Source organism: Ascidia mentula, chromosome 5 (assembly GCF_947561715.1).
Source record: "Ascidia mentula chromosome 5, kaAscMent1.1, whole genome shotgun sequence".
NCBI classification, from domain to species: domain Eukaryota; kingdom Metazoa; phylum Chordata; class Ascidiacea; order Phlebobranchia; family Ascidiidae; genus Ascidia; species Ascidia mentula.
In genome coordinates, this window is record NC_138570.1 from 18,662,072 (window position 1) to 18,689,518 (window position 27,447).

Genomic DNA, 27,447 nt, shown 5'->3' on the forward strand with positions numbered 1-27,447 from the left:
GCACGCGTGGCTCTTGTTCCAGGACTGCATTCCGCAGCTTGAAAGTTACGCCAGCGGGCATTCGTCGCTCCATCATGTGCGAATCACTAGTGTTTCACCTATCGGTATGTGGTAAACACAGCACTACAGGGGCCGAATTTGTTTTGGCTGAAATACCTCCGTCAGTCGTGAAGTAGTTTTGCTAAACCACAGTTATCAGCCAACTTGTTTTGGCTTTGTCAAGAAAAACATTCTTATTGGTATTTGCAGCTGCAACATAAACCAACATGCCTCAAAATAACATGATTTTAAAGTAGAGAAACCGAAAACATTTCTCAAGACAAACTTCTTTGGGCTGGCTCATGGCAGGCTTGGAGTCGAATAAAAATGCTTGGTTCTTGCGAACATATCGGTGGTCGGGTATGATTTGAAACTTACCCCGGGATAAGAGGTGCGCGAACCAATCCGCAAACATCTGTTGTTTTTATCCAAACTCAAAGGCAAAAAAGGGGCGCCTTTGAGGCGGTTAAATACCGAGTTTGTGACATCAGGTGTGAAGAGAGACGGTTTTGGATTTTTTAAAATACTTCTGCATCGTTTTTCTGGCCACGATGCTTTAAATGTAACCGACAGGGGCAAGTTCAGGAGAATGCTGATAACCAATGCATTATGTGGACCAGAATTAAAACGCTACTGTTTCCTGCGCTTAGTCAGTTGCCCACGTACATGCTGAAATATTTGTCTCATGTCAGGATGTTTTGAACAGCTTTGTTTTGCAAACACATTTCCTCCATCACCAATAATAATAAACCAAGACAAGTTCTTCTTAGAAGCCACAAACCTACACCCCCTGAACCACCACAATCTGCCACCACTTCATGTGTTTTTCCCTTTTCCAAAACAGCGAGGTAGCGTGAAGGAGGGAGGCAGACGAGGCGTCAAAACAAGTGAAACGTCATCGACAGAGCGTCTCCGCGGACCCGATACGACCACCCACAATGCCATGCGTGCGAAAGCATTGAAACGTGACGAGGTTCAGGAAAGCCGCAATTTTTGCCGCTTTGATCTCTCCCTCTTTTGTGTGGGGTTTGACGCTCAGGTGTTGCCAAATCCTGGACATATCCGCGGGAATCGAACGGCATCGCACATCCTTTGTGACGTCACAATCGTGGGTCGGAGGTCAAGAAGTGAGCAAATAGGCGAGGCGGCGCAACCTCGCTAATGTTTTCGGTCGTACAGGCGCTTGAAACTGGAGCAAAAGTAGGTTTGGTGCCTTGTTGGTTTGTACCGTGGAGAGGGAGACCAAATATTGACCTCCCCACCCAAGTCATAAAAATAGCTCAAGTCAACGGTTACGACAGAGCAAAGTCCCGTTTTAATTCAACATCTGCCAAGTCGAAGCGGCATTGTTTACGCAAGGTGATGGACCCCCGCTCCCCCCCACCGCAGTGGATGTGACGTAATCCATGTCTGTTGAAACGGGAGTGGCGCTTTTCAGCATGGCGGTAGAAATAGACCTGGAATCGAGTGGTAAAAAACTGAAACCGCTTTGTTTAAGTTTCCAAGAGGCAAGATTGCGTTGGTTTAACACACGACCTTCCTTTGTTGGTTACGGCCCAGAGTAAAATCACATGAAGCTAAAATAATACAGTGTTTGTTTACGTGGTTCACCGGCATTGTACATGCTGTGTCAATGCCACTTTTTTCGAACAAGTAGGAACGAATTACAAAATCAATTCCGGTGAGGTTTGAACTCACGACCGTGGACATACAAGTTCCCAAGGTTGTTGAGCTTGGCATGAAGGAAAATGATATCTAGGTTTCAATCCACATTGTTACATCATCCAGGGTACCACTGATGCACGGATACCGTCGGCATACAATGTGGTCACGTATTGACCTTATGAAATCAGAATTTAAAACATAGCAGTCCTGATTAATATGGTGACAATAAACACCATTCTTTCGCATGTCAAGCTACCTTCGAAGGAGGGATATCTTCGCCAAAAGGCGACGTGACGCGGTCGCGGTGTCATGACCCTTCCCCAACGAGTCTGCTCGACAAAGGTTTAATCATAGCGGACTGCAACGCGATACTTCTAAGACTCGCTAAGACCTCTATACAAATACAACCCACTGTATGTGGCAACCTCGGTCGAAACGCAAACACGTGATTTATAATTTAAGGTGCAGTTGTTACGTCATCCCATACACAAAGCACAAAGAACGATGGTGAGTCAGCTGTGGATGAATTTGCGGAAATCAAACCTCGTAACTTTAAGTGGGTCGTTACCGCGGCAACGTTTTTATGTGCTGGCTGTATACGTTAAAGGCTGGGGTTTCAAAAACTTTTATCAAGTTGAATAATAAAATCCTGTAAGTCAGACAGGGGTGCGGGTTGTTTGTTAACGTTTGGAAAGTGTTTCAAATCGTGTTTAAACATCCTAATGGTTTTAAATTGAAACGCATGTTACTGTTAATGCAAAACAGCTGTAACACATTCGTAAGCAAGGGGCCAATTATATATGTATATACGTACTGTGTATAGTGTTCTAGCTTTTAGGAAAGGCAGCATTGCCGTCAAGTGGGTAATTTGTGTGCAACGCAAAGTTCAAGAAAAGTACATAGCCACCAACGCACGTGTACATGTTGTCTAATTTGGACTTCACCACAAACCAAAAAACTACGCCCAGCAAATCCCGCGCCAAAGGCAAAAAAAATACACAAGCTTCAATGAGAAAGTTGGGCACGAATCTGTCGTTTGATGGAATTAAGAAAACACGACCACAAAGTGAACAGATTTGAACCATCACGTGTCAATGTTTCGTGGCCGCTAAAACATGTTGGACTGATGCGGTGGGCGAGAAACGTAAGAAACCTAAATCCGGTTCCAATTCCCATGACATGACCGCTTTTTGTGTCCGCACGTCGTTCGCACAGCGCTTGGGAATTGCCTTTTTTGACAGGAGGCGGAAGCGATCTGGTTTAATCCGGTTTAAACCGACAACAGCCGAGGTCAACGAAACGTTTCAAGTTCTTTCACAAATCAGTTGTGTTTCGGAACACGAGTGGTTTAACTTTGTTAAAATGTTCAAAAACAAACCACTGCATCCCAGTCTGCAACCAGTTCAATGTAGTAGTACTGATGATGACTGAGTTCGAAACGTTTGCTAAGAACATGATTAACAGCATCCTAGCCTTGGCTTTCCTTTTCAAAGTTATCAACCCCAGATATTTTGCACCCAAACAAACCACAACATCAACTAATTTTCCTTCACCAGAAAATTCCGTGTTTAAGTTGGTGATATTGTTCGTTTCACCAAAAGATAAATAGCAAAACATTTTGTGTTAGAAACGCTTTGCACAGTTTAAGCTGAGAAGTATTGGGAAGTTTTCAGATGCAACCATTTACTAAAGCCATTCTAAAAAAACAATAATTACCTGCATTCACTTCGCGTTTCCTTTGTTTAATTCCGGCTTCTTTCCCGCCGACCGCCCGTTCATTTTCCTCCTCAACCTTTCGTTTGAGGCGGTTTGCACGTTCCTCATCGGATGAGCGCACGCTATTGCTACCGACCTTTCCAGTGCTTGCGTACGTTGTCAAACCGCTGACTCGTCGACTCGCCGGCGGGGAATTAGCTTCACGCTTGACCGGTACTTCCTGGTATCCTGGCGGTGTACGTGATTTCCCGTAAGCATTGTAAGTGTAGGGTGAATTAGCGTAGTTCAGTTTTGCTGTTTTGCCCCCAGCCCCGACGTGACTGCTGTTCTGAGCCTGAGGTACCGGCGAATCGCTCGACAGTTTCCCAGGGTTGTGCGCTTGTCCCCGGCTCGCCAGTAATAGTGGGTTAACGGAGGGACTCCCACGTTCCTTGTCCATCATACCCTGCGACCGAATGTACGGTAGTCTTATTATATTGGTTTCTAGAGAAAATGTAAGTTTCCATAACCAACGATTTCAGACCATTCCAGGGGATGAAAAGACAATTTATTGATTTTTAGGCTGGCTGTTGTAGAATTATGATTCTCCGGCTTTTTGTGGTAATTTTAAACTGTCAAGACACTAAAAAACACTCGCCAATAAACTAAAACCATGTTTTGCCCAAAACATCGTGAAAAGTCAGCGGCTGCACTGACGAAACCTCGTAGGTCGATAATATAAAAATATTGACAAAAAACGATGATCTTTTTATAGAAAACTCGGGTGACCGGAGTTCATCATGATAAAAAGTAGGTTTGTTTGTCGAGTGATCCACACAAACACGACAACTAACCTGTGCTGATGGGTTAGAGTGAGCAATCACAGAGTGACGTAAAGCTTGCTGTTGTTGTTGCTGCTGAGGCATGAGAACGGCGTAAGGTGGAATGCCAACCGATCGTAAATACTCCGCTATTGCAGCAGCCTGAAAGTAGGGGATAAATAAGCAAATCTTACCGTGAAAGCACCGGGTTTCTATTTCGTACAGGTAAAATACTGGTATCAGAAAACAAGCTGGCCAATATAAACCGACACATTGGAATAGAAGATTATATAGTTTTTCACGAAGCAAGTGGGTGTGTAAGTCAGCTACTATACTATAACCGCTTATGTTAAAACTTTTTAGCTACAGCCAAGCATTGATTAAACTACCAACGCAAAGGCATTTTACAGCGATTGCGCACACGTCTCGGGGCTGTATCACCCCAAAACACATGCCCCGGAAAGCATCTCGTACATCACAACACCTGGAAAAGTTACGGACCAGCGAGATTTTCGCCGCTTTGCCATTACTCACTGTTCGACTTACGTCAGCAGGCGCTGGAGTTCGGTACAATTGCGATGTTTGTGCGGTCGAGAAGGCAGGCGCGGCAAGCCCGGCCATAGATGACTTCACCACCGACGAAACACTCGGGTCCGCTTGACGCAAATACGATGGCAGCGCGTACGGAGGGGTGGGGAAGCCCCCTAGGGTCTGTGGGAACACGTACGGAGGCGTCTGGGTCAAGTAGGGGGGGTTCTCTTTGTCGGGGTTCGCCTTACTGCCTGGTACCGCAAGGTAAGGATTGGTGGTTTGACTATGCCGCGGCGTAATACGCGACATCGGGCTGCTGCTGCGCCGATGCGGTGATTTGGTCGATCGATTGCCGTCGATCTGATGCGGTAGCGCTGGGCTTCGTGGTTTTGTATCCGGGGCGAATGAGCTTTCGTGGGAACGTTTCTTGCCCGTTTTGTCGGCCGACATTGACCGGTTGGGTGAGCGCTCGCGAGAGATACGGCGACGATCGTTGTACGGTGACGGAGAACGACGGTCGGTTCGATCGTGTGGTCCTTTGTAAGGAGAGGCATAAAGATCAGCCGGATTCCGTGGCCTGGAAAAGAAAACTTACATTTGATTGTGCTGTACAAATAACTGGGCAAGCGAAAATTTCATATGGGGTCATTGCGTTTGTGGCGCTATTAAAATGCGCTGAACTTTAAACTTATCAATGTTGTAACACGAATCCAATGAAATCGATAAAAATGCACCGAACGAAAATCCAGTTAAAAAAAAAACTAAATTAAACCTGAAGGAAAAACAAGTGAAATTGTATTCCACTTCGTTAAGTGCCCAAGTGGAAACTCACACTATGTGGCTAATTAGGTTAATAACTTGAAAGTGAAATATGTATTGCAGTGTAGTAATACTAATCTAGACCTGCTAGTACCAAAAAGGTACCCTGACAGGCTGCATGACAGGTGTTCCACCTCACATTGAAATAAAACCTATAATATACCAGAACACGGCATTAGCTTCAAAACAAGGAATATATGTTTCAGCCTGTGGGCATCAACAGTCCCTTTATATTAAACAACGATACTATTAGGGAAGGTATACTGTAATTGCCAAGCCAACATCTGCAGTCTATGGTTAAGATCCCTATTGTTCAATAATTTAACGTATAATATATTAGAAAATTAAAGTGTTACCGCTTAAAGTGAATCTCATATTGCAGGTAAACTTCCTATGGATTGTTTATTTGAATCAAATTGTAAAAACAAATTTGGATATAACGCAGTTGTAAAAAAAATTGTCCTCTTATATCAGTGTGGGTCTAGAATATTTGCATATAATGTTGAAGTTAATTAAATCTTGAGCACCCAGACATACCTTATTAAAATCATTTAAATTAATAGTGGCCGTGAAAATGAGGTTATAAGCCTCATGTACATTTTTAGTGAAAAACGATTAAGGCAAATGTTTCTGACACATTGCTACATGAAAAAGCACTCCTTCAAAGTGTGTTTGGCACTTTTAGGTCGCATAATTAAAAAATCCCCCCCCCCCCAAAAAAATAATAATAATAATAATCTTGATCAAATGAGACCAACAACGTCCACATTCACTTGAAATTGCCAACAACGATTTTTCACAGACTTAATCAAGAACAGTTCGATCATTGGTTTGGCAGCTTGCCAACTATGCGGATCCCTGCTGGTGCGTGGATAGGGGCGTTCCGGGATTAAGATGGCAACGCACGTTTTAAGCTGAAGCGAAGACAAACAACAAATCCGTGCCAAGAATTTCGCCAACGTTTAGACCGCGCCGAGCCGCAAAAATAACTCATAACGTCATGGCTCGTTGTCACGCTCGGTTGCAGAACGAGGGAACGGCGGGAGGAGGGCAGCATTACACTGTAACCTCTTTCAAGTTGTTTACGGGTACAAAAGGGGAACTAAGAAGTCTTAGTTAAAGACAAGTTGCGTTCATTGATGTGGCTTTAAGGATTTGTCCCACGTTGATGTTATTTGGGTTTGCGTTACAACTTGCAAATCTGCACAGTTGTTTAATAGTCCATCACGGTTGTCTATATTTATTGAAGAACTAGAAAAAATAACATCAAATTCAGCGGTGTTGACCACACCTTGGGTGAAAGGCGGGTTTTTACACAGAAGTAGTCAAATTCGCACCCCTCCTCGTATCCAGTAACTGTATTCCCGCAGTGTTATTCGTAAACGTGAAACTTGTTTATAAAATGTAGGAAGTGGACGGCGGCGATGACACCAGGATAGCGTGAGTCAAACTCTCTTCCCGCAAATTATCGTTCACGATCTCTCGACGAATTTTTTCACTAAAACGCCATGAGAAGCGTTTGTTGTGTTGCAGAAAACAACACAGCGACACGGTAAACACCTTTAACAACGCGAGCTGCCGGAATTGGGCCGAGGCTAAGCCCCCAGGCGATGCATAGGGCCGCGAAACCAACACGCAGTTTACACCGTCGATAAACCGTCCGCTCCTTGGACGAGAGCCGCGCGGCGCAAGCTGCTTATGGTCGGGTGCTGAGTGGATTTCGCAAGCTTCGCCGCGAAGGCATAACAAACGCTACACGGTCAGTTCCGAGCTCCCAGAGTCTCGTTCAAAACTAAATTCATGAACTCTGCGTGCGAATCGGATACCGGTGTACGTTTGTAAAGGGCGTGTGACGATTTTAGGCGTCGCGACTTCAGCTAAAGCGCATAAGATCGTGGGTGTGCGGCGTTGGTTGAGTTCCAGATTTCTCAAGTAGCGACGTGAAGGGTTGAATAACCTTTCCCACAATCCAACGCGTTTTAATGCGAATTGAGCGCCTCGAATCAAGCGAATTTTACTGTGATTGTTTTAATGCAGATATCTAAAAAATTTGACACCACAACTTATCCGGTGATAATTTTGTGTTTGGGGAATGCGAAGGTAGAACCAAATAAGCTGTTTGGAAATAAATTACAATATTGAGAGTTGACTGAAAATCAAGTGCTTCATTCACGATCTACTGAAGGCATTAAAACAAACGATACAGGAACTGAAAGATCTATGCTAATCAAATTGGCAACTTAAACTTTGGTGTGTTGAGTTTTGCATGAAAATATTGAGTCAATGGACTTCAAGTGCCCATTTGTCCCAAATACAATCAATGAGAATGTATAAGAGTGACACTTTAACTGTCATTCTGCGGCAAACTTTAAAAATTTTGGACTTTTTAGAGGACAAATCAATTTTTGTTCAATTGGACTTATTATGCCATGAAAGGTAAAACATTGTCTTTATCAAAAGCTTTAACCTTGACAGGTTCACAACTGCTGACATCAAAAGAGTGTCTTCCATTTCAGTGATGTAAATGTAGCAGTCCCTATTTATAAGTCAATATCAACAGTTTGACAAAGACCAAAACGTTTTTTTAGAAAAACTTGCTAAGTCATTTGGAAGTTATGTGGATCTTGTTTACATAAAAACTTTGTCAATCTACAGCTTACAGGATACCTGTGGGCATTCTTTGCATCACTTTCTATTTTGTAAATACAAGCGTAGCACTTAGCGAAGGGTCAGACACCTAATACCAGGAAAACTTAATTGTGTTTACACTTTTTGAATACACAAAAACACTGATTGTAGCAAGTATCATCAGAAGACAGTGCTTTCGGTCCTTCCAACCAAATACCAGAAAAATGCCTCGAAACGAACATTTCAGTGTTCTTTGTTTGAAACTTCGAGTATGTTTGGTTGCTATGCTACCAAATTCAAAATGTTTTTCAAACATAAAAAGAGACCAAGACTATTTACAGGCAATGTGGGGACCATGGTTGGAGACAGAATTTTTTTTTAAATACTACATGGCCTCTCATTTCGTGCATGAACAAGCCCACTGTGCCACCCGCGCACCTGGATATGCATGAGTGAATGTGCTGCCAAGCGTTTCGACACAACAGGTAAGGTTTTCTGAGGAACTCAGACAAAATGCGAAACGCGGAACTCTGTAAACAAGCAGGGGGTTACGATTCTCTGTCATCGAGCCAAACCTAGAGGTGCGCGCCCGCGTTTTGCGGGTCACCTGAAAACAATACGGCCTTTGAAAGCACGGGAATCTTCTGAAGTTGACTTCGCTACAACAAAGATTGTGATCTTTTGTGCGGTTGCCGAGTCGACCCTGCTATATTGATGGGAGGGTATGGCATGTGTTGTTACCAATCCGCATCTCTCACGCAAAGTTATTTGTTTCGCTGCAGGATATTTTTGTACCAACTAAAGGTCATTGAAATGTTGTTGTTGTGGTTGACCTCCAAAGTTCTATTTTAATTACAGATCTATATCTAAACTTCTTGTTTTATCGCGGTTAAGCTTAGGGCCAAGAGTAACAGAAAAACGTTTGCTCAGAATTACAACAACACATATCTCAACAAGTTCGGTTTAGAAGATAAGCACTTTTCCACAACCACTTTGAACATGCAAAATGGTTAACTTGCGTTGTTGGAAATATGAGGTGTGGGGAATTTGTGATATTTAGGAAACATGTATTACGCCACGACAATTTCATGCGGATAACACTTTGTGGTTTGCCTAGTTTTGCTGCAAAGTTTCTTACAGTTTGCACTGAATAAGAACGCAGTAACAGTGTTCGTTTGCATTGCCACAATGTTAACCAGCAATAATTGCAATGGCGATAAAATGAATATGTTTTGCAAAAATTACCTTTGGGCAAGCGCCATTAACCTTCTCCTCGCCTCATCTCCGTTTACTCCCATCGCCAACTCATTATTGGCGGCATACAACATCTCTCGTTCCCGCGATGCTCTGGCGGCTTCCTGCTGTTGATGATGATGAGAAGGAGGAACACCGTTGCCGTTCTTCATACCTCCCATTGTCGGCGTGGACACTTTGCGCTCAGGGGCCGGCGATTTCGACAGAGACGCGTTGGGGTTTGTAAGGTAAGCGGGCGGAAACGGCACGGAAAAGGGATACGGGGTCACCAAAGGCGGTTTCTTTGATGCTTCGGGGGAGGATGACCGTCTGGCCGCAGGCGAAGGCGCGGATTGCCGAGGTGACAAGATACCCTTCATTTTCATCGCCTCGTTGGCTAAAGCTTCTTGATACTTCAGCAGAAAGTCGACCCCTGGTACTCCTGGTATAGCTACACCGGCAGCAGCAGCAGCGGCGGCGGCGGCGGCGTCTTTCGCTGTTGCCGCATCTATACCGCTGGCTGAGCTGGCAACGGCGGGAGCGCAAAAGCTTTTGAAGTACGGGTGAGTGAACAGATGGGCGGGTGTGTGTTGCGCAAGCCCAGGGAGACTCTCGTACAGACGTTTGTCTTGTTCACTGAGCGCCCCGAATGCCGGAACTTGCCCCGGCAACAAGTTGGCGCCGTAAGCCGCGATCTGGGACGGAAAAAGCATCGGGATGTCTGCCAGGCCAAGTCCAGGTGTCTGGGAGCCACGAGCGCCCATAAAATAGGCCGGATTGGCGGCAAGAGGGTACATTAAGCCGGGCAGAGCGGCGGCGGCCGCAGCGGCTGTAATTCCAGCACTCGAGGACGCGGCGCTGGGGGAGGAACCGGGCGATTGTTGCTGTTGTCTTTCCACGTCGCCACCAAGCACGAGACCTTGCTGTCGCGCAAAAGTCTCGGCGCAGACGTTTGGATCCAGCGCGGTGGGAAGCATATAAGGATGTAGAAAGGACAACATGGGATTATGGGGCGCAAAATGACCCATGGGGTGACCGCCAACACTTGGTAATGACGTCAAAGCGTTTGGGAGTACCATTGTCCGTTGACCGTGTTCGCCATCTGCTGCATTGCTAGGCGACGGTGGTCTCTTGGCAACGGGGGATAGAGATCTTGTGGGCGATTCTGTCGAGCAGTTTCGGTATGAGAGAAGGTGCCGCTCGTCTTGGTATATTCTCTGGTGCAATACTCCGTTGCTGTGGTTGTAATTCGTCATTGTGGTTTCGTCGCCTGGGCTTCGTTCGTTCAAACGCATGTTTTCGGGCTTACTAGGCGCGTTAACACGAGGCGGTTCATCTGCAAATATACAGAGGCACGTTAATGTAGAGTACAACCATGTGGTAGTATGACCACACGTATGTACGTGATGACATGTGTCTTTCAGCTACACAGTTGACTGCAACGCCACAGAATGGTGTTCATAAAAAAGCACCAGTCATAATTACAAAAAAACTAACATGCAAAATCCAATAAAAGCATGGGTTATCAGAGACAATTTTGCCGGGACTTGAATGCTTCCCTACCCAGTGGTGCTGGCTTAAACAAAATTAAGTCAAATTAACAATTTGTTTCGTGGAAAAGAACCGACTGACTAAGTGCGGAAATAACCTCGAAAGTGATGTAAAATTCCGACGCAATAAAACGCGTAAAATGTAAGGTTGGTCACAAAACTGTGTCGGCGCCAGTCAGACAATACCACGAAACGAAATCAAGCCCAGAAACCAGTAATGCCGGGCACCCTGGGCCGCTCTTTGCCTTGCGAAACTCCATGGCGGCAAACAAAGGGTAATGAGAAGGCAGGAATTTCCTTCAAGTCCGAGCATGACCAACTACTACCAAGCATTTACGGGGAGTTTGTTTGCACTCTAGGGGTTGTTGGGTGTTCGCCGGTTTTACACGAGCTCAGGTTCATCCTAAACTTTTATCCATACTTGAATTGAATTAGGTGTTGATATAATCTAACTGATCCTAAAGGATAGCATCGCCGCGAATACACTTGACGATGGAAAAAGGTCATACATGGCGTGATATTATCACAATAATTGGGAATTCACGAATATGCAAAAGAACCATAATAGTCAATGCGTCTAAAAGCTACTCCGCACTGACAAGACCTTACAAGTCGAAACAGTGTGTCCACTACTGCCTGCAGCTCTCAATTGGAACTTATGGAATTCATGTTTAAGACGGTCTGTGACTAACAAACATACCCTCCGTTAGATTCATACATATATAAAAACAAAATTTTCATTCCGAATCTTGTCGTCTCAACCTTTCTAGTCAGTTTGTGTCAACGGCAAGCCAGGCTCTTATTTTCTTTGAATTGTTGTTTAGCATACATGTTTCTGCCGGAGACTTAAACCGAACTTGCTTGCTACATCGAGATTTTTTCGAATACACCCCGAACCCACCATCCCAGTTTGCCGCAGCGTTTGACCCCAAGAATTAAAAACACGTCTGCGGGAAAATGAGAAGTGTATTCCGGCCGATCAATTTTTAGGGGTTTCAGCCAGGACTGACGGGAGAACAATTTGCCAGAGATTGCGTGCAACGTTCACAAGCCACAAGCAGCTCATTACCCGGAATTTCGCCTCGTCGTTGCACGCGAAGTACAACAGGGCACGACTTTTCTACAGGCAAAAACCTCAGGCTTCCGCTGAACCAATTTCCGCGAAAGAAGTGACGTGTGTTCGATCACAGGAGTCTTGGGAGTTTTACATTCCAACCGGGACAAGATTTTAACTTGCTAGCTGCGAAGACAAATGCCTTCGAGACCAATAACTGAGCTGTACCCCATAGCGCACGGCGGGAACTTGGGCCTGACTAATGTCGACCTTTCCAGCTTAGCAAACACCTGCGACTAAAAACCACCAACCTGTCGCTGGTCGGCGCTACACCTGGTGTTTACGAACGTAAAGATAACTATTGCAAACTCCTCCGGAATCTATGCCAGCATCGCAAGGTATGCACTACAACTGATGAACATTTAACTGTGACGTCGACTCACGTCACAGAGGGTTTACTTAGGCTCGGTACCAATGCCAAGCGCGCTGAAAACAGGCAGGACGCCGCCGAGAGCCTTTCAAGTCGATTTTGGAGAGCCGCAGCGTGGAGGGCCTTCGTCAAGCGGTCACAGCGGAGTTTGATAAGGCGCCTTTCCTTTTTCGCCGCCGCGCCGACAGAACTCTTTCTCTTTGGAGCAGCCAGCGTGTGTGGCTCCCGCTGCGGAAATGGGTGGAACACACACCGAGCACCGCGTGCGCGCATGCGTAGCACCGAGACAGGCGAGCATACAGCGAGTGTGTGCGAACGGTGACGTGTTCGTTCGGCTTAAACCGCTTAAGAGTGTAGCCTCGGGGCCGTGGAGCATCATCGGCCGTTCGAAATTGAAGGTGAAAATTACGCACCGGGCTTGGCAAGAGCGCATGGCCGCGGAGATCAATAGCGTTGATCGACCCAAGAAAATTTCCCGGATCGGCATCGAACTGGGAGCAGACGATTTTGCTACGTGATCTGGCATTGAGTTTGGATGTGGCGGCGACCGAGGCTGACACTTAACGAGCTGAGAAAGGTTCCGATCGAAAAACGGGAAGGATAACAACAGACCTATATATATTTGACAACCCGCACCAGCCTATAATATATCAGTGAACTCAGAATGGACTGGATTTACACGAAGCAATCATACAGTTGCAATTTGTTCCAAAGGACACTCTGCATATGTGCCAGTAACAAGACTTTGCTGCACAAACACAGGGTCAATGGGAAACTCGTGTGGACAAATTACGTTGATAATCAGGTGTGGCCGCACATCTGCTCGCACAAACCACCGTTTTCAAATTAGGTTTTCTAAATCCGATCCAAAGGTTGCGTTTAACCCTGCGGTTTCGGACAACACCCCGTCTAATCGCTTCTTAAACCGGAACATGACGTCACTTTTATCCTAAGCTTTTCAACGACCTGAATGGCCGCATGACGAACCGTCAGAAGCTTGGGGGTGACAACAAAAACATCGTCGGTTCACAAAGATAAAACCCCCCTTATCACCACTTCCTAAGTCGACTTTATGACGTACATCGACTTAAACGCGCTGGTCCTGAAGGCACTCCACAAGTCAGATAATGTGCCTTAGGGCGGCCTGCGAGACTTTGCAAGTGTCAGGTTATGATTGAAAAGCCGTGCGGGGCCGGGGCTAATTTTGGCCATGCCTGTTATCATACACTACGCAGACGGGTTGCGAAGTGACTGAAAATCGATGGAGGGAATGCCAACGTGGGAAGGAAGGACGTGTTGGCAAAACAATAACAGAGGAGCGGCAGAAACTTTTAGCGCCATTCCGCACAAGATGCGGCTTTTTGCTGGAAATCTGCACCAAAAACTGCCACCACGCAAAAGGTTAAAACCCAGTGAGTATCTGCATCAGTTCAATTTAAGTATTTGTCCGTGCGTCGCCCATGTGTTCTTATCCCGCCAAAACATTGTCCAAATATTAATCGTAACCTCATTTGATTGTATTCTGTGACGGCATTGTTTACAATTTGGTAAAATCATGTTAAGTTTGTTACAAAATAAAATCAATTCGGCACAATGTCAAAATCGACTAACCATTATATCGGAACGATAGGCTGAGTTTAAAGCTGGTTTACCGGAAGCGGCCTTCGCAAATAGAGAACAACCGAGCCATTGTCTTCCAGCAAATGTGCCCCGAGTATAATTAACAACCGTGACCGAACCTTGCAAGATAAGTTGAAGTGAAACACCACGAACTGCACGGGACGAAACAAGAAGCGGGTTCACTTGATTGTCCACAACCAGAGTTAGTTTCAGAAAGAAAAGTGAAGTTTTCCTTTTAAAGTTAGTTTACAACCACAAGTTTGCTTAGCGTTCTTGCAGAAACCCTGTTTGCGTTTACTCCGAATTTATAATTGTGGGAGTATATTCTTGTACATTTGGCGATGGAATAACTTACCCCAATAAAAAACCTAGCCCTGTGTCACACGAGACAAACATTCTTAACCAGGGCATGTGAGCTTGTGACATACTACAAACAATATATGTCAGAATCAATAACAACCTCACACAGCCAGAACCCGCTTAACCAAACCACAATAATATGAGTGTTCTTCAACGCAATACATCAGGCCGTTTTTCCAGTAATCATTTATGACACAGTCAGATGCATTGTCTGTGACTAATCATTGCTTGTACATGTTTTCTAACCTCCCTTTGTTTGACAACCAAACACAGTACATCCGAAATTCTTTCGCAATTGAAAAACGACGACCAGCTTTCCACTTCATGATGATTTATTGCCTCTCACAGCCGGAACCAATCTTTGGCCTCGTTCTCTGTCCAAGCACTTTTTACCACCAAACACCAAATTGAAAAATATGTAATCATTTGTGCCTGAAAGAACTTGAGAATTACTCAAGCAACTATTATTTTATCTCGATGACGAAGAACCGACGCATCCACAAGGTTACTTCAAGGTCATTGGGTAAAAAAAGTTGCTATCCAGACTTCAAACAAACCGTTCCACTTTTCATACGGACCTATACACCTTTCTTCACGTTGAAAAACACATCCGAAGCATTCTATTTCCCTCCAAGCTCGTCTGATCTTTATCGCAACTGGGCGCGTATGCTGTCGCAGCACCCTTATCACAAACTCCGCCACGGGAACGAAGCTGGGGAGGCAGTCATGTGGTAATGGCCTCCGACTCTGTATTTACCCCTCCCTGCTACTCGCATGCTTCCGTCGGACTTCACCTTTTAGCTGGAGAGCAACCGCTCGTCGAGTCACCAAAATCGATCCGTCCGGCGCGAAATTGAGATAGAAATCAATAGAAAAACAAATGCACCGTGGCGGCCCGGATTTTCGAAAACGCGCCAACGATCTTTCTGGTCTCCGATGAAACAAATTACGTAATTTAACATCCATTTATGTAAATTCAAGCTGTAAAGTGCAGTGCTGCGAGTGGTTGTGTTCAAAATATCAAGCGGATCTAGGGCAACCCTCTACAATACCAGGATCTATCAAACCGGTTTGCCATAATAACCTGTGCAATTTGTTTTTCTTGCTGTACTATTTTCTTTCCAACTGCGGATTTGCGATCGAAATACATCTCAAACCACAAATGTCAAAACTATTTTTTTTTTATCGGACGGATTTTTTTTCACGAACTCACAAAAACTGACACAAATAAGCGAATCAAAAAACTGAGGTATGTTTTACCAACAATCTTCTGAACTAACATGGACCAAAGTACGGGCTAAGGTCAAATAAAAATAGCAAAAAAACACATACGACTTAGGCGCCGTTTAGGGATATGAGAGGAAAAACGGGTAGGGTTCTAAGATTAAAATCGGGGTTCGCTCTTAGTGGAAACGCAATACCCAGTGTCATGTTTCGGCCACTAAATAAGAGACGATTAGGACGCATTAGAGCTAGCGACATATTAAACGCAACCGCGGAAGCCCATTAGAAAGTTTGCAATTTTGCCACTAAGACGGACGTCATGTTGCGAGAGCGCGTGGCATCAGATATTTCAATTAGTGTAAAATTGCAAACTGTAATCAAGCATTTCAGCACTTCCATTACGTCGAGCGAAAGTCATGTCACAACAGAGATGTAGCATTGCCAAATTGATTATCGTCATTGCAATGCGTTTCTGTGCACTTGGACAACAAATGGGAACACTTTCTTCAATGTATAAGAAACTTGTTTCGAAGCTCTTTCCACAAATCGCTGCATCAAGTGAAAATTTTACCAAGCACTGTAAAAACTATCGGTTTATCCACATACAATTTTTTCGGTAATTTTGAACTTTGAGCACATACCAAACATTTTTATCACGTGGCTGCTCACATTCTTACTGTGACGTCACAAAATCTTCAAAAAACCTTGTGGATTTGTATTTCACAATAAGTACAAGGAAGACGAGAGGCTCAGGTTTGATCACACAAGCTTATCGCCGGTATTACACGATGAGCCTGCCCTTGGGGGCGACTTGTAAGATCAAGGGGTACATGTCATTACTTGGGTTGGGAGAAAGATTGTTTCACGTATCACAAGCCAGAAGATGCAGTCGAGTTTCAAAAACTGCTCACGCACACGAAACGTCACTCATATAAGCATTGCGATTGCCCCAACTTAAACACAACCGAGGCAGAGTAATATTTAAATTGGGTCCCTCGGCCGCAAACCACAAACTGTGTTTGTCCATAAAATTTCTGCGTATAAAACTTGGGGCCGCAGAATGTTGGATTATTTAAAGGGAAAATCGGCGACACAGGCCTGATGAAATTGGAGGCTACACCAATATGAGGCGAAACACTTCCGCCGGGTTCCCGAACCACTTTGCTGCGGGAAACATCGTTCGTTTGCTGTGGGGGATCGCATGAACCGACCCACTGAAATGTACGACCACCGAACGCTTGTAGTGGCGCTGTAAGCGACACCTGTAAGTTTCTGTGTAATTTGCCGTCGAACACGGGTTGAATCAGGAAACATTTAGGTGTCAAGGGCGAAAGTCGCTGCGAGGTTGAACCAATCGCAGGCAATTTACGGTGGGTTGGGATTTCACTTAACACTTCAACGTCGCCGTTAGGGGTGCACCACACAACATTGAAAATAAGAGAAATTCCTGTCACCGAATGACAACAAGAACAACACAAATATTGTAAAAGCGATTTTACCAATCCACTTAGTGAGGCTGTATCAAGTTATTTAATGCTGGTTAAAGGAAAAAAAATCCTTGCAAAATGCATCTATTCAGTCGGGACATATAGTTAAATGATATTATTCCATGCTAATTCATAAAATCGATTTGTCAGAAAGGGGGGTAATTATTGCTAATTATTTCTAATTTGAGAAGATACGGGCACGGTTAATATCTTCGCTACGAAAATTCGTTGAATAACATCATACACGTACTTAAATTGTCGAGTTGCCCGTTTCGCTTGCATGCAAATATAAACATCGCAATTCCAGTAAACCGCAAAATGAGCGCGTGGGTTCCAGCAACGTTGGGCCGCGTGCTTTCTGGCTAATCTAAATTGTGCTTCAATGTGTGGCTTTGCAACGATGATTACAAAGGTAACAAAATATGCGCAAACCGCGGGATTCGAGTAAAAAGATTAAAATCGCAGGTTTGCCTCCAAACGAAAATGGCTCACATTCTTCAAATGCCAGAGCGTGCAGCTGGCAATATAAACATAGAGGACCAAGAAACTATACAGCTTCGCGTAGTCGTTGCCCCGAGGTGCAGACGCAGCTTTGGCCGCGGCAGAAAATCGACCCCGAGGTCGCTGGGGCAGAACTCTTTACCATGTAACAGTACTCCGTTGTGCGCTGCCTCCAACGCGTAACCGGAGAGGTTTGGGTGTCAGAGGGCCCTGCTCCCTCATGCAGCTATAGGACGAGCGCGGGTTTGTGTGGAAACAAATACGGCGTGTTCGTTGGTCGCAGGTCGCTGGTCTCTGTTTTGGCGTGGGCGCTTGCACCGATGCGAGGAGAGATAAGAGATCCGGGCCAAGCGGAGGTGGAACCAAAGAGCAGTTGGGCCACGGGGACAAAACCTTAATGTTGTGTAATCTCGAAACCCGGGTGAAAAGTTACGTTCGCGGGTTCGCGAGAAAGTTTTTTTGGAGATTTAAAATTGTTAAGTGCGGAATCTTACATCTCAAGGAAACTAATTCGGCAGCAGACGAGATTTTTCATCAACAAAATCTCATGATAGCTTTATGACTAACAAAGACTTGCAAACAGATTTTGAAATAAATCCGAAGTCGTTTGTTTCATTGCAATTGATAAAAAGATTTCGCTTATGTTTGTAAGCACCATCAGTATCGATTATTCAAATCTAATCAACAATATAGAAGATAACCTTCATGATTTTATCGGTGCCCATGTCATTTCATTTCCTTGTATATTGTTCTTACGCGTAGCTGCTTTTTTTGAAAAATAAACATGATTTGATTTGATATATAATCCCGACAGTGTTTCACAAAAAAAATGGTTCGCTGTCCTGACAAATATTTTGGGAAATTGTTTCAAAAAGGATTCATAGCCAGTAGTGAGTGAAATGCGGTTTAGCACAAAAATATTATAAGACACAATACTAGACAGATCCTTCAACTGGGGCCGTTAACAGTTTCTCAAAATTAGAAACGAAACCAAAAACACCACGACGTTAAACTTCTCGCGACTCCACGATCATAAACTTCTTCCGCCTGAAATAAATTGAACCAAGACAAGTGTGAATGTTGCATGTTACTCAACCATGACTAGCGGAACTTCTTGAACCAGAAGCAACAACCTCTTGTCCTAAAACTAACTTCTAAAACCTTGGAAATTTATTTAAAACAACACTTGAATCGGATGCTAAGCTACACTGAGTTTGTAACAGTTCAATTATGTTGATTGTAACGACAGACAACAATGTGCGCAGCCACCAATTACAAGGGCACAATACATAGTAATGACAAGTACTCAATCGGATGCTAAGCTACACTGAGTTTGTAACAGTTCAATTATGTTGATTGTAACGACAGACAACAATGTGCGCAGCCACCAATTACAAGGGCACAATACATAGTAATGACAAGTACTCAACGAACTCACAATCTCGCTGTTGAAAATCTCATTATATCATCCTTAACCTTCTACGCACTACACATCTACTCGACTTTACCGAACAGGTGAGGCAGCTCGCGAGTCAAACAGGGCGTTCTATTCGAGTACTGTTACCTCGATCACACAAAGGATCGCAGACTAAACAAGAACCCACGACGAATCGGTGTGTGTACACCGGTTACACATATGACGCAACTGTCGCGTTTGTGACCGAATAATGCCCTCATTGTGCGGTCGCGAGGCGTAGGCGAGAGCTTAGGTGAATTTGGGGCATATCTATAACGCCGTTCGATAATAATTTGCACTGTGATCACGTGATCAGAAAGGCGATGGCGTAACATGTGTTTGTTCGGAGACGCGATCGCGGGAGTTTTCGAGACGCGGTTTCGTTCGAAGTGAATGCGTGGGTGTGGAAATCGTTGCAAGTTCTGGCAAACTTTGACATGAAGCGATCGAGTCAGGATAAGTGAAAGCAGAGGATCGTACTTGACCAAATATTTTGTTTCTTTGTATTTCAAGGAGCACAAAAAGTTTGACTCAGAAGAGTGAAGATTATTTTGACCTAATAATTGCTGCACTTTAAAAACCGTTATTTAAAAGCGTCGCCAATACACATTAATGCTGTGAAACTGCTGTTGCTTTGAAATTGCGGTATCAATATGTTTCAATATATTTTATGCCAGAAGAGCGGTATATTTTATATCACATTAATGATATTTAAACGCATGCATGAAATTCATGCTGGGAAACTGTTGATGCAGAAAAACTGTGTGGACAACGCCTTAAAATATATTGAAGGTGGAATTCTGCATCTCCATGAAGGATTTCCGTCCAATATTGCCCAACCTTTCTGTACACTGGGATCAGCTTAAAAGTTGTTTGCAAAATTTTGGCTAGAAATCTGTTTTCCAGAACGGTCGCTTCCATGTTGACTACAGAGGCGGTGTGATCGAAATCGGATTTTAAACAGTTTTCCCGCAAACATGCAATTAAATACGGGCGTGTCGTTACATTTATCGATGTAGCACGATGTGCAGGCTCAGGATTCTACAAATGAGAACGTGAAGTCCGAAGTCGTTCGCAGAAACCGCGGACGGATTCGAAAAGCACTTAACAAAGAGCAAGATAATCGCGTGAGACTCCGCATCGGTTTAATTACGCTTCTTAACCGGCGTCCGAGTCCTTAAACGCCCGCTCGGCAACCCAAATAGGTGGGTGTGGCCTGCGGTGGGAGATTGCCCGATCTTAATATCCGACCTATGTGCGAGACGAGAGCGATAATCGGTAGGCGAATTCAACTTTAAACGGGAACATGGTGAACGTGTTTAAATCAATTAACACCTCGGTCGCGGCGTTAACACAAATTAAAGGGGCATGCGGAGGTGCCACAAAAACGCAGGGTAATACCCAAACGCCAAGACCGTAATTTATGACATCACAGATACTTCGAACCAAATCTGTGAATAGTGACTGGGCTAAGTTAATCAACAGTTGTGTAACAAGATTAAATTCCGAATTAATAAATTAATGCAATGGTTGCCATCTTTTATGAACCTGTAACGCACTCATCCGTTACAAAATACCATGACAACGTGCACAAAGAGCGTTAAAAAAAAGATATGAAAATGAGATTGCGACACCCAAACAATATAAAAACGACTTCCGATTTCGGAACCACTGCTTTCTATTGACCATAGACCAAAGAATTAAGCTTGTCCGTCAAAAAGGCTTGTCTGCGACGTCAAACAGAGGGCACCACTGTTGACTCGAAATTTGTGAAGCAAAATTGGCACAAAACAACAGATGTAATCTGGAGAATTGAAGCTCACAAACGCCGTCTAGCGACCACTTACTCTCTTCACAAATGCCGCTGGGTAACGCAAGTTTAAATTATGAGGCGCTGGTTTCAGCGTGTGCGAGGCTCTGCGAGCGGTTGGGAACATCGGTCAGGCACACGATTCATTCAATAAGTTAACAGACACCATCAAGATTATTGCACAGAGTAATCTGGGCTCGAATCTCACGGTAAAAAATAAAAACCTACTGATATAACTTAAAGACAACAGCGATCATAGCTCTTACACGATCTACAGTCTGCCAAAGGACCTTAGTTAAATTGAACCTGTTTACTATCACATTTACTTACAATTGATATATAATTTATAATTTAATGTGAAAACAAGTCATAATGTGTTGCAAAGCAAAAGCCACAGAGTTTATCATATTTCACAAATACAAATAATTTGCACAAAAGCATGTCTAAATTTTTGACTATATCGAGAGTAATTACGAATTGTAACTTTTGAATGTGGGCAGAGCAGGTGTATTTTAGAGACTAAAGAAAAACGTGTGTTATATTGAATAAAATTTCAATAGTCTAGTTTAAAACATAATTAAACAGTATTTAAGACTTTCACTAAAACAGTGGTACTGTGTGTTATCAATTTGATGACCACAGGCATAAACACTTTATATATCATTTAGTTAACCACAACAAACGACTGGAAGAACAATAAAAAAGTTTTATTAGGAATTATACGTGAAATATTTAAATTTTAAAAATTGTGTTGTTCTTGAACACGCTGAAAGCAACATTCACACATCTGGAGCCACTGGAGGACCAGAAAGTTACCAAGATACATTGAGGTCGGTCTCTCCCCCATGGGATATTGCATGACACCATTAAAGGTAACATAGACTTTAGGAATTAAACAAGAACATAGCATAAAGCTCTGAAAGGGGTGTGCTTGTAATACATTGAGTTGGATGGTTATGTACATACATAAAATGTCACCTTCTGCGTGTTAATTAAGACTAGGAACTTTAAATAAAATCTGCAAATTTTAAAAAGCTTTAAATCTTGTGGCTGCCTTCACAACCTAGTAAACAGTATTAGTAACTTATTTAGGTTAGAAACAAGTGTAATGATCTTTACTGCACAACTACAAGTTATGTCAGAATAGTAAATACAAAACAAATGAATGCAAGATCTTGTTCCATTTAGATAAACCCAACAAACTAAAAACTGCTCTGAACCCTGCCAATGTGGACCAATTCTCCCCATTTATGAGCAATAAGCAATCACAACAAGGACCAACTCAGTTCACCTTTGACCCTGTTCAGTGGTACTCAATAAACCCTTGGTATGGATTAACAGCGGCCAACAGAGAGACCATTAGCAGAGAGAGAAAAAACCTTGTTAAAACTGAGAGAGGTTAAATCTTCATTGAAGTGTTTGTTAGACCGACACAGAGGAAGGTTTCAAATAAATAGGAGCACATCCTGTCTAACTGGATTGAACCGATAACATATGGTACAAAAATTCCAACTTCACCAAATTCCACAGCCATTAGTCACTAAACATTGTCTGACGGGAGTAAATTTTCATGTTGGCGTGGAGCTTATACAGAGTAGCCCTAAATTGTGTTTATTCAAATTTGTTAAACTGTTGTCAAGTACATGAATAAATTATCAGAATATTAAAGACACACAAAACTGTTCTCTGAAACAATTTTGCTATAACCATGCAAGTTAGATGGATTGTGACAACAATCAAGTTGTTGGATCCACAGTTTTGTAGTTCATACTATTATGTCCTAATGATTAGAAATATCACCAAAGTTAGGAGATTCAAACTTTATCAAATATAACCTGATGCAGGTTTGACGAGATGTGTAACATTTCTATTGTCCTTCGCATGTTTTGATTCCTCCGCTATTGTGAGTCTTGGGTGATAACTGGTATTGTTATGGGCTAAAAACAAAAGAATAGAAAGATTATAAATTTTGATTTAATTTTATTAGCTACTGCAATTCAAGTCATAAAAATAATAAATAAAAATCCATTTTTGGAATAAAACAAGTTGACAGCTAGTTCTAATTGAAACAGACAAGTGAAAAATTGGGTGGGAAACAACATTCTTTAAAAAAACTTTATCTTAAAACACAAACTTACCATCAATCAAAACAACAATTGAAAAATTTACAAGAGTTGTATTACAAGTGTTACAAGAGAGTAACAAAACCCAAATATCAAAAAGAGAAAATCGATTCTATGACCTCCCATGCTATCACAGCATGTGCATTGTTTATCTGCATAGTTTTTTTGGGGGAAACATAAATGATTTGATATTGATTTGATTAAAAAACGTTGAAATGTAGGAGCAAGGATATTCATTTCAAAAGCAGAAGAGTTCTTTGAAACAAGTCTATTAAGTTAAGTGTGTTCTGTTGGACAAAAGAATATTTTCTTTAACATAAAGGATGTGCTCCTTCCCAATATGTCAATCAATCAATGAAACAGACAGAAATTATTTTTAACTAAAGAGATTCAATGATTAGCAAACAAAGAAAAGCCCAGAAACAAACAAATGTTTTAAAATTTTTGGAGCAAAATCCTGGACATTCATTAAGAAACAAACTTCAATTTCACAATACTCTGATATCCAGCCAGACACAACAACAAAATGGAAACAGAACATCTCTGCCAACTGAACAATCGTTTTACAAAATTAAAATGTCGTATTTTTTCAAGCCGAGAAGCCCAATGATAACTTGCATAAAATCCATAAATTACAAGCTTGAACATAAATCTTCAGGTAAAAATAGTTCAAAGATAGTACATTGTTTGGGATTGGCCAATTTGCATTGAACATCCTTGAAGCAAAAAAAAAGAAAATTCCTTCATACACTTTTACCCAGTCATTAGTCTTAAGCCACAATCTGGCGTCCACAGATAAACGCTCAATTACACGAAGAATGTAAAGTATTTCTGTGAATGGAACGTGCAATCACTGATTCAATCGTCACCTATTTACAATTTTAAAAGTGTCTATGCATATGTAGAGAAAGTCTGCCTGGTTTGGTTCTTTGTGTAAATCTTCTGGAATAACTTTCATTTTAATTTTGCGAAAAAATATGGAATAACATAGCAAAGCCATCCAACACTTCAGTGCAGCTTAAAAAAACGTTTATCGTTAAAAATAAAAATTATTCTGGAGGTTTTTATTCTGAGTAGTTCTATCAAAGTTCACATCTTAAACTAATCATGTACATGCTATATAATCCTGTTTTAGATGGTCGCCTGGATCGATAACCTTTATGGTTTTATCAGGTCCCATGATATTTTATTCTTGTGTATATTGTTCATACACACAGTTGTTTTTTGTGCAAAATACAAATGACTTGATTTGAGATTATTTGCACTTCCTGGGAATGCCAAGTCAATTGCTTTGAAGTGAACAACTAATAAACTGGTAAGGGGCACACCATAAACAATAATATAAAAATAGTAATAGTGACATACACCATAACTCTGCACCACGATAAGCACATTTTACAATTCAAAGAAACCTGAAATGTTATTGTTTAAAAAACAGGAAAATTTTGGACCTTTTACGAATTGTTCAGTCAAGTGTTTTGGCAAAACAAATTTCCAAATTCTTTGGCCGCCAAGGTCTGACAGGACAATTAATATGGAAACAGAGCAACTTGCCAGCTGAAGGATATTGGAGGTACTTGCCCGATTTCCGCTACTGCCAGTAACAAGCCTACAATCCTTAACTGCAGTTTTCGACGAAGCAACGCTGCAAAAATCTCAGCGCTGCAACGTGGTCACGTGGTCGCATGAGCTCATGGTCCTCCCCTCCCCGTTCGCTGCCTTGTGATGACACAACTGCTGATTACGAAGACTCGAAGTTGCGAGCACGTGACGCGATGTTGCGTAAACCGTTCTAAGCGCGTGTGCGTGTTTTTAGGGGCAAGTTGTTTTGTAACGTTGCAAAATGGATGGCGTTGGCAGAAATAACGCGTCACGTTTTTTGTCGGGTATAACGTTAACAAATTCAACAGGAAGTTGGTACAACCCATGGTTTGACAGGCACATTGATGGGATTGAGTGTTGACACTGATGTGACCAAGTAAAATTCTCGCAGAACACGACGTCATTTCCTGTCAAAAGTTCTTGGAACGTTTTTACACAAAAGAGCGTTAGTGGTTTTAGGGAGCAAATATAGACGTTCTCCAGTCACCAAGCTGCACTGATGAGACCTATTGGGTCGAAAGGGTGGTCCTGTCTGCAGCTCCGTTGATAGACTGCATTTGTTTATGACAACTGCACATTGTTTTGAAATTGTATCTAACCATCTTTATTTCATTCTACTAATGACCTCCTTTTGAACAAATCCTTTTGATAAATTACATTCCATCCAACCACAAAATGTTACTGTTACAATGAAACTTTAAATATAACTGCAACCAGCAACTTATAAAAGTGCAGGTAAAGTAATTCAAATTCAAACCTCCGTAAATTGCAGCAAATATATCAACAACCTGAACCACAAAACCAATACTACAATGTGTTTGAAAGAAGGATATTACGTCATAATAAGGTTTGAAGGCCTATGGGTAATTTAACAGAGGTGATTTGGAAAATACTACTACACCGGGTCACAAAGTTTTATCCAAACTTGATTCACATATAAGCATGGTAAAACAGAAATCTGTGCGAATTTTAATGATTAGGCGTGAACAGGGCCACAGCCTGTTATTTTTGTTTATAAATTTGAGTTGAAATACCACACGAAATCGTAGCGTTTATATTCGCACAGATTTCTATGTTACATAGGCTTATAAGTGGATCAAGTTTGGAAAAAACTTTGTGACCCGGTGTAAAAGTATCTTCCCATTGATTTCATGTGCCCACAAAATTAAACTTTCTGATTAGTTTAAATTCGTGACGTAATAGAGATTACTAAGTAGCCTATCGCAGTGACGAAGAAAAGCCCTAAATCAACGTGGAACCACGTAAACAAGTATCTGTATACAGGCGCAATCGAAGGAATGCATTTTTTCACCTGAATCGCCATTTTCCTTGGGCGCCCTGCCCACAGTGTGAAGCGTCGGCGGCTGGGACGGCGCTTCCGTCCCTTGTTGTTCGAAACCGTTACGTCCCTGGTTCTCCACGAAGTTTGCAGCCTCTGTAAGTAATTCCAACGACGACTCCATGACCGTCAAAGGTCAAACCGACCACGACATGCCTCAGTAAGTGACGTGATGTTTTACAACGCCCGAGGTATTGAAATTGTCGACACGGATTTCAGCGCATTTTAACTTAACCCTGAAAATAATAAAAACAGGCTTCGTAAGAATACTCAACTTTTTCTCAATCATCAACAGCAGGCTCCGGTTTTATCAGGATTAATTATTAACGCATTTTCTGTAGAGGTATGCAGATCTATATTCAACGTATATACATTAAATACAACACGTAAATATCACATGAACACACAATAGGATTAAGCATTGAACCTTTGCACAAAACCTTACTAATACATTTAATAACTTTCACTATGGCTGATGTATAATTTGACCAAACACCAATCAACATACTTACAGAACACGATAAACAACAGAAACGCGACCAACAAAGCACGGCTATTTGCGTAAAAGGTGATTGGTTTGCAACAAATTTATTGACAGATAGGTCGCGCGGATATCCGCCAAATTAACGCAAAGTTACAGAGCATGTGAATAACTTTTACACCGAAGTTTGCTGTAAAAGGCAACGTTCCTTTACAGCACAAATAAATAACCTGGCACTGTCACTTTGTTTTCACAATCAGCCCCTGTTGTTTGCTGCATAAATTGACTCAAATATTGTCCTGGCTAATGGCTAGATGTTCAATATCCACAATTATCTGCGTACAGGTTACTAAGTAAACAACCTAATTTAAAAGGTTTTGAGATTACAAAACAAAAACCCAATGCATTTCAGCAAATGGAAACTTCGTCTGGCGATTTTCTGCCTTGCCAAACTCTTTTGCAAATACTAACCAAGCAAACTGAGCCACAACCTGCCCAGAATCAAATTAAATGACTTCCCCAGTATCGAAATTACAAGCAACAAAACAACAAGCGCGCGGTGCCACGTTATAACACATACTTAGCATCGCCACCGTCGCAGTGGAACACAGACAAGTACAAAACACGAGGGCTACGAAAGTGGACCGCCACCCCAGTGCACCGAGGCGTGACCACATTAAGTTCTTTGGGACAGCGGACAATGGAGCCGAGCGGCGCAACCGTATGCGCTCAAGCAGTCTCAACGCCGTGTTTACTGAGTCTGAAATGAAATTGGGGGCGTCGCGGAGGGCAGGCGGGTCTACTGCGGCGCCTGCTGGCAATGGTAGGGCGGCGGCGGCACCTTCAGCAAATCGATGAACGCTGATTCTGCGTGGTTGCGTCGATTTCTTTTGCAAATTGCTGTGAGGAAAAGCTCTTTTTCTGTTGCTTTCTGTACATATTTGCAAGCTGCAGATATCCACAGTTTAAAGATCGATTG

The 27,447-nt window shown here is 42.7% G+C and overlaps 1 protein-coding gene across 1 annotated transcript in view; it reads right to left on the reverse strand.

The window, feature by feature from the left end:
• The window catches only part of LOC145902402 (uncharacterized), a 31,446-nt gene extending 5,227 nt beyond the window's left edge, over positions 1–26,219 (reverse strand). The window contains exons 1-6 of the mRNA XM_082990350.1: positions 25,961–26,219; positions 22,759–22,860; positions 9,444–10,767; positions 4,767–5,328; positions 4,254–4,382; positions 3,421–3,865 (exon numbers count right to left, since the gene is read on the reverse strand). Of these exons, the coding sequence (XP_082846476.1) occupies positions 3,421–3,865; positions 4,254–4,382; positions 4,767–5,328; positions 9,444–10,767; positions 22,759–22,860; positions 25,961–26,111 (2,713 nt within the window). The 5' untranslated portion in view covers positions 26,112–26,219. The remainder of the gene's footprint in view (positions 1–3,420; positions 3,866–4,253; positions 4,383–4,766; positions 5,329–9,443; positions 10,768–22,758; positions 22,861–25,960) is intronic.
• Positions 26,220–27,447: the final 1,228 nt, after the last annotated feature.